This window comes from Colobus angolensis, unplaced genomic scaffold (assembly GCF_000951035.1).
Source record: "Colobus angolensis palliatus isolate OR3802 unplaced genomic scaffold, Cang.pa_1.0 Scaffold166, whole genome shotgun sequence".
Classification (NCBI taxonomy): domain Eukaryota; kingdom Metazoa; phylum Chordata; class Mammalia; order Primates; family Cercopithecidae; genus Colobus; species Colobus angolensis.
This window is the reverse complement of record NW_012114777.1, coordinates 1,127,253-1,135,352: the sequence shown is the minus strand read 5'-3', so window position 1 is coordinate 1,135,352 and position 8,100 is coordinate 1,127,253. Positions and strand designations below refer to the sequence as shown.

General features: G+C 43.4%; 1 protein-coding gene across 2 annotated transcripts; it reads right to left on the bottom strand.

Annotated features, from left to right (window-relative positions):
- Window positions 1–222: 222 nt before the first annotated feature.
- RPS20 (ribosomal protein S20) lies at window positions 223–6,410 on the bottom strand. 2 transcript variants are annotated; one of them, XM_011937569.1, is made up of 6 exons: window positions 6,216–6,410; window positions 5,894–5,993; window positions 5,528–5,601; window positions 4,952–5,107; window positions 1,632–1,762; window positions 223–574 (listed from the first exon to the last, which is right to left on the bottom strand). In XM_011937569.1, exons 1-5 carry the CDS (start codon window positions 6,216–6,218, stop codon window positions 1,667–1,669), a joined length of 429 nt encoding a protein of 142 aa, XP_011792959.1. In that variant the 5' UTR covers window positions 6,219–6,410; the 3' UTR covers window positions 223–574; window positions 1,632–1,666. The 2 variants fall into 2 exon arrangements, with proteins under 2 accessions (XP_011792959.1, XP_011792961.1); XM_011937571.1 differs by lacking the exons at window positions 223–574; window positions 1,632–1,762 and having other exon boundaries at window positions 4,889–5,107; window positions 6,088–6,339.
- Between the last annotated feature and the right edge of the window lie 1,690 nt (window positions 6,411–8,100).

Below are 8,100 nucleotides of genomic sequence, written 5' to 3'. Positions count from 1 at the left end.
ATGCTACAGAACTGTTAAAAAAAAGAGTCTTTATCTTTCAGATTTAGGTATTAGAAAATGTGTGAGTAAAATATGATGTCTGAAATTTGCTTCCAAATAATCTGAAGGCTGGTTGGGGAAGGTGGTGGAGTCACACATGAAATAAAACTGGTATTAATTGACAATCTTTAAAACTGAGTGGGTTTATTATACCATTCTCTCTCTACTTTTGTGTATGTTTGGAATTTTCCATCATAAAGGAGTTTTTAAAAACCCAAGGTTATCAAAATGAAAAATCATCAATAGAAGTGCTGGATAACAAAGTCAAGGAAATATCACAAATGTATAATTTAAAAGATTTGCTGAGGTGTGTGGATCACCTGAGCTCAGGAGTTTGAGACTAGCTAGCCTGGCTAACATGGCATAACCCCGTCTCTACATAAAATACGAAAATCAGCTGGGAACGCTGGTGCACACCTGTAATCTCAGCTACTCAGGAGGCTGAGACAGGAGAATTACTTGAACCCAGGAGGCAGAGGTTGCAGTGAGCTGAGATCACACCACTGCACTCCAGCCTGGGTGACAGAGCAAGACTCTGTCTAAAAAAAAAAAAAAAAAAGAGAGAGAAGTTATGAAAGAAAGGTAAGAGACACACAAGTCCTTCAGAAGGTCATGCAATCAATAGGAGTCCCAGAAAGAAAAGAGACAAATGGAGGGTAGGGCTAAAATAATGAGCGATTTGTTTTTGTACATCAGATATATGATATCGTACTGACTCCTGGGAGGAATACAAATGTGCACAGTTGCTTGAAAGCCTCAATTTGATAGTGTTTCTTAAAATTAAAAATTTCCATATTCTCTGGTGAAAATATCTTTTTTATTTGAGACAGAGTCTTGGTCTGTCGCCCAGGCTAGAAACCTTCGCCTCCCGGGTTTAAGCGGTTCTCGTGCCTCAGCCTCCCAAGTAGCTGGGACTACAGGCATGCCTGGCCAATTTTGTATTTTTTAGTAGAGATGGGGTTTCACCATGTTGGTCAGGCTGGTCTCGAATTCCTGACCTCAGATGATCCATGGGGTGAGTTCTTTTTAAGTTAATTTAGAAAGATATGCACAATATGTAAGGCAAAAATAAGTAAATAAAGAGCAGTTTACAGAACAAATGGTATAGAAAGATTTGGTTTAATTTTCGTCTCCACAAATTAAAGGAAGAGTTTTTCTATGAAAGTGAAATATGCTATTATTCCTAGGATAAAGGAAATAAGGATCGATTTTGTGCCTCTGACTTACTTTTTCTTTCTTTCTTTTTTTTTTTTTGTGAGATTGAGTTTAGTTCTATTGCCCAGGCTGGAGTGCAGTGGCTCATTGCGACCTCTGCCTCCCAGGTTCAAGAGATTCTCCTGCTTCAGCATCCCAAGTAGCTGGGATTACAGGTGCCTGTCACCACGCCTGGCTAATTTTTGTATTTTTAGCAGAGGCGGGTTTCACCATGTTGGCCAGGCTGGTCTTGAACTCCTGACCTCAGGTGATCCAACCACCTTGGCCTCCCAATGTGCTGAGATGACAGGCGTGAGCCACCCCATCCAGCCGTAGTTCCTCTTACTTTCAAAAGATAAAATTTCATTTACATTGACTGAAATACAATTAAACAAAACCTGCTTGGTCACTTTTTTGGCAGAGGAGAATGCAGTTAAAAAGGACATGTCCCCGGGGATTCAAATACACTTCTCAAAGTGTATTGCTGGCCCTCCGTATCCATGGGTTCTGCATCTGTAGATTCGATCAACTGTAGGTCAGAAATATTCAGAAAAAAAATTGTCTCTACTGCACATGTATAGACGTTCTTTTTCTTGTCATTATTCCCTAAATACAGCAGAACAACTACTTACATACCATTTACATTGTATTAGGTATTACAAGTAATCTAGAGATGACAAATTATACAGGAGGATGCCATAGATTATATGCAAATACTATGCCATTTTGTATCAGGGACTTGGGCTTCCTCAATTTTGGTATTCAAGAGAGGTACTGAACTGATCCCACACAGATACCTAGGAAACACTGTAATTCAATGCAGTATCATGGGTCAGCTAGAGCACATCCTGTGCCAGTGAGAGAAATCTATTCCCTTAACAAGTTAGTCTTGGTTTGTTTGGAAAATGTCTCCCAGAAGGACAGTGAACACCCATATATGCATTTGAGAGAGATACTATTAGTATGCTCATTAGGCACATGACTGAGGCTCAAAGTCAAGTAACTTGATAAAGTCTCCACAACCAAGTAACTAATTTTGGAGCCGTCTGTCTGACTGCATGGCTAGAGATTCTACTTCTATACTCTTGCCTGTTCATTTTATATCCACAGAGCATACACACAGGCACTCTACCCATGTCATGCGAAGAAATCTAATCCAGTCTGGGTATAGTGGCTCTTGCCTATAACCCTAGCATTTTGGGAGGCCGAGAAGGGTGGATCACCTGAGCACAGGAGTTTAAGACCAGCCTGGGCAACATGGCGAGACCCCATCTCCACAAAAAAAATTAGCCGGGCCAGGTGTCATGGTGTCATGGTACCAGCCTGTAGTCCCACCTACCTGAGGTTGAGGCAGGAGGATCGGTTGAGCCAGGGAGTTCAAGTGAGCCATGATCACACTACTGCACTCCAACCTGGGTGACAGAGCGAAACTGTCTCAAATTAAAAAAAAAAAAGAAATCTGACCCAGCAATCAACAGCTATGGTGGTTTGTTCCCTTGGTTATTGCTAGTTTACATTTCTACACCAGAAGCAGGGCTCCGCAAATCCAAATAAAGCAAGCACTGGAGAGATATCCTATTTTCAACCTTCCTAACTCCCCATCCATACAAGACGGCCTGTAACTTGCATAGAATTATTGGCATCATTACCACGATTTAATCTACCCTTAATTTCCTATATTCAAAGGCCCTGCAGTTTTATTTCCATGCAGGTATTTTTAAGTGTTTGAGAAATTGAAGATAATAGCAGTTTCAAATATTTAAGTGCTATTTTAGCTGTAATACAGGTTCTCAATTACATATAGCTTTAATTCAACACTTTCACCATTGTGAAAGTTCACAATTTAGGGAAAGCCATGAAGCTGTCCTTCCACTACTGATTTACTAAAGCTTATTTTTCACAGTGTATGTTCTCTGGACTTTAGTGACATTGCTTTCAGAATTATTTCCTCAATCAGTTCTCAAGACACGTGTACTCCAAAGACTGCTACGCTGCATTAAAAGTTCTTAGGTATATCTGTCTGGGGGCCACATATGAACAGGTATTCCATTTTAAAATGCTCTTAATAACTGCTACCTAAACAGCTCCCAAAGATAAACTCGTTTAAATTTAGCAATGTGGCATAATTCATTCCAGACTCAGTTCCACTCAAATCCTTGATGTTAACTGGGTTTGTCTTCTTGAGATCTGAAGTAGACTCAAAAAGAATTGGATGTTGGGTAATAGCAGGGGAGGGGCAAGGGGTGACTCCAATGTTTGAACTGTCAGACTTCAGTGGACAATGGATTGAGACATGGAATACCGAACAGAGCTTCTGGGAGGGAAGATTTCATTTTAGACACATTAGCTTTTCAGCTGTGAGTTGCAGGTCCCTCGTATGCAGTTGGTTGTATACAGAAATCTCAATTGAAGGTCAATTTGAAGAGTTCAGCGTGAAAGCTTAGGCCCAAATCCAAAGACAAACTTGAATTACCCAACTTTGATCCTATTAAAAATCTCAAAAATTTTCTGAAGGCAATCTTAACAGTTTATAGATGTTTTATTTTTCCAAAATAAATCTACAGAAGCTTTCCCCAATACATTTAGCAAATCTGTAAGGGTATCTGATTATAAATTCTAGGCTGGGTGAGTGGCTCACTCCTGTAACACCAGCACTTTGAGAAGCTAACGCAGGCTGATGGTTTGAGTCTTAAGAATTCTAGACCAGCTTGGGAAACAAGGCAAAACCTCACCTCTACAAAAAACAATTAGCTGGGCATAGTAGCCACATGCCTGTTAAGTCCTGGTTACTAGGCAGTTTGAGGTGGATGGCATGAGTCCAGGAGGTCAAAGCTGCAGTGATTACACCACTGCACTCCAGCCTGGATCACAGAGTGAGACCGTCTCAAAAACTGAAAATGTATTTTTAAAAAGTATAAAAGTGAAAATGTGCCGGGCATGGTGGCCCATGCCTCTAATCCCAGCACTTTGGGAGGCCAACCAGGGGGATTACCTGAGGTCGGGAGTTTGAGACCACCCTGACCAACAGGGCAAAACCCCATCTCTACTATAAATACAAAAACTAACCAGGCGTGGTGGCAGGCACTTGTAATCCCAACTACTTGGGAGGCTGAGGCAGGAGAATTGCTTGAACCCGGGAGGCAGAGGTTGCAGTGAGCCAGGATCACACCATGGCACTCCAGTCTGGGCCACAGAGCAAGATGCCACGAAACTTTTATATTTAAAATATGAAACACTCAAAATGTAAGAATTTAAAACTAAGTTTTAGTTCCTAAAACCCTAAAACTTAGTTTTAGTCCTTCCTCTGCCAATTAATTCTTTTTTAAAGACGATAAGCTTGGTTAATTTAAAAATATTAGTCACTAATTTTCAGAACCTGCCTACTAGTGCACTAGGCTCTCAGTCACGGCTGTGTATTACAAACGCCCCAGACCAATCAGAATTCCTACGGTATGCCAATGTTATAAACTGACAGTGTCCAATACAACTGGTCAGGTCTCACATTATTATGTAGTTAACGGAATTCAGTTTTCAAATGACTCAAACGACAATGAAAACAGGATAGACCATTCTAAGATATCCATATATTCCAGTCTCATAGTACACTTTTATATTCCTAAAATCTGCTAGTATTCTGAATAAAAACCAACAAAAGTTAACAACTGGTGATCAATTTATTAAAATAGTTGACTTAAGCATCTGCAATGGTGACTTCCACCTCAACTCCTGGCTCAATACTGATGGAAGTAATCTGCTTAACAATCTCAGAAGGACTGTGCAAGTCAATGAGTCGCTTGTGGATTCTCATCTGGAAACGATCCCATGTCTTAGAACCTTCACCACAAGGAGTTTTTCTTGTAGTGATTCTCAAAGTCTGCAACAAAAGACAAAGGAAACCAAGTGTTTACGGCTTTATAATTATCCCTAGAACATCTGGAAAAACACTTTTAATCATCTCATTAGTTTCCCTTTGGCATGATTCCTATTTATACTAACTTAGATTTTCAGGTACCATGGGTTGAAAATGCCAGGTCTGTTTTCACTGTACTAGACACCAGCCTTAGAGCTTGCGCCTGTTAAGCACCAAACCACACCAAGAACACAACAGCAATAATTAAACGATCATATCTAAACATTAGATACTTACTAGGAACCGAAATCTACCACCAATTTCTATACGCGTTTGTAGATAGCATCAGGGTTAACAATTTCGGCAGCCAAACCCCTTAAAGAACCTGAATTCACGCAACATCCAGGAGCAACTCCTACTTCCTGCCCCTCCGATTTACTTTACCTTGGTAGGCATTCGCACTGGTCCTTTCACTTTCAGGTTCTTTTCCTTCGCGCCTCTGATCAAGTCAGCACACACTGCAGGAAATAAAAAGACCTCTCAGTACAAGCAAAACAATTAAAATCGGCTTAAGACCTTCACTTCTACTGGCTCAGAATAGCGTATAACACTATCACCGTTATTCAACACAATAGGTACCTCCTCATCGCCAGCTGTATGACAATGAAAGCAGTTTTAGGCCATGCTTTACCTTTTTAGGCAAGCAACTTGTCACTTCACTTCTTGGAGTCCGCCTTGTACACTAACATTAACGAGTAAAGCTCGTCGCTTTTTGTCCAATTCCCGCCCCCACCGCATGACTGCACTGACCCTTTTCCAGGGATTTAACGTTGCGGCTCGTTAGGGTGATTCGAATTCGGTGAATTGCCACCTCCGGCTCCACGGGCGTTTTTCCGGTATCCTTAAAAGCCTATTGTTAGACACATAAGAAAGAACAATAAACCAAAAATGGTCTGCCACTTCTGGAGAAAGGCAGCTTCCGGAAGCTTCCCGGGTTCCCCCACCATTTCAGAAGCGCCTTTCCGCCCCTACACGCCCCGGCATCTGCCCTACAGGAGCACGAGCTCGAAACCGGAGTCCCCCAGGCGCCCGAGCCCCGCGTTGAGCAGCCCGCCGCCGACTGCTGCCTCACCATGGCTGCTGCGCGGCTTCCTGACCGACTTGTTCCTCTGCGAGAGCGAACAGCGGTGAGTCAGGAGCAGGACGTGCGAACCAAAGATCCGCAAGCACTACAACCGCGTCTTCCTCGAAAAGAAAGGGGTGAGACTTGAGCAACGCTTATATAGCACGCCTACATCCGGGTCCCACACGCCCCGGAACAGGAAATGTCCCGGACCCTAGAGGCGGTCGCACAAGGCCGAGCTGGAGCACTCGTGGAGTTGGCAGGAAAGGCACGGCTGCGTGCGCCCCCTGTCCGCACGGAGGAACCGAAGCCCCGCAGGGTGGAGTCCCCGCATGCGCGGAGATGGCCACCCGGCCGAGAGAACAGGCGAGACGGAAACCTGAGAAACTCCTCTGTCTGGTGCACTTAACCCTCTCCCTCGTAAAGTGCACACGAACTCTGGTTTTTACGTTGCGAATTTTGCTTTCTACACAGACCATACCACTCGTTGTTCTCTGAGGATGAGGTAACTTCTCTGAGTTTAGCTGACATGAGCAATGGCAGAAATGCTTCTCGTAAACTGGACACCTTACGTTAGCATTAGTAGGCAGTTATTTTTCATAGCCTGAAACGTCCTTTTGTGATATTTCAGCTCCTGGCTTCCCAGTCCAGCAGAAGTATCTACATCTGTTTCTGGAAAGGACCTGAACTTGGCTTCTCGTTCCTCTGGAAAGTGAGGCGAAAATGCCAGGCTGCGCAGCTACCCTGAGGCCCGGCCTGGTACCTGGCTAGCCACCCAGTCCTGATACCTCATCTCCTTTCTGTTGGATAAAGTCATTGGATAAGATCCCCCAGGGTCTTCTTAATACTGAACATCTGTTCATAATCACATAAGTGACCAAATATAGTGGTAAACCCGAATGGTCAACTGGGCTGAGCAATGGGAGAGGGCGCAGGATGAGCTCACCTACACCTGAGCAAGAAGCCGGGGATAATACGTGGAAATCATTGAGATGGATTTTGATACAGGGCAGAAGGAAGAGTAAAATAATCTCATACTACTTTCCACCTGAAGCTCTGAGCCAAAAGAGTTATTTGCTCAAACACTTCGAACTGGGGAGGGACAGAGCTCTGATGCCTCCCTCCAGGCCTGTTTTTGTTGTTGTTGTTGTTTGTTTGTTTGTTTGTTTTTGAGACGGAATTTCCTTCTTGTTGCCCAGGCTGAAGTGCCATGGCGCCATCTCGGCTCACCGCAACCTCCGCCTCCTGGGTTCAAGTGATTCTCCTGCCTCAGCCTCCCGAGTAGCTGGGATTACAGGCATCCGCCACCGTGCACGGCCAATTTTGTTTTGTTTTGTTTTGTTTTTTAGTAGAGACGGGGTTTCTCCATGTTGGTCAGGCTGGTTTCGAACTCAGGATCTCAGGTAATCCGCCTGCCTCGGTCTCCCAAAGTGCTGGGATTACAGGCGTGAGCCACAGCGCTCGGCCCATCAGGGCTCTTTCTTGAGATTTTGTCTTCTGTTCCTTGGTAGAAAATTATTTTTGAAACTTTAATCAGATAATAGCATTGTCTTATTTGGTGATAACTGGAACATAACTAATAACTGGGTTTCTTTGGCTCACGATACATATGAGGGTTTTTGCTGCCATTTTAACAATTACTTTAAATTTTCAAATTTGGATGTTTTCCAGTTCCATTTTTTGGGTTTTTTGTTTGTTTGTTTGTTTGTTTGTTGAGATGGAGTCTCGCTCTGTTGCCCAGGCTGGAGTGCAGTGGCATGCTTTTCACTCAAGCGATTCAAGTGATTCTCCTGCCTCAGCCTCCTGAGTAGCTGGGACTACAGGTGCGTACCACCACTCTCAGCTAATTTTTTGTATTTTTACTAGAGACGGTGTTTCACCGTGTTAGCCAGGA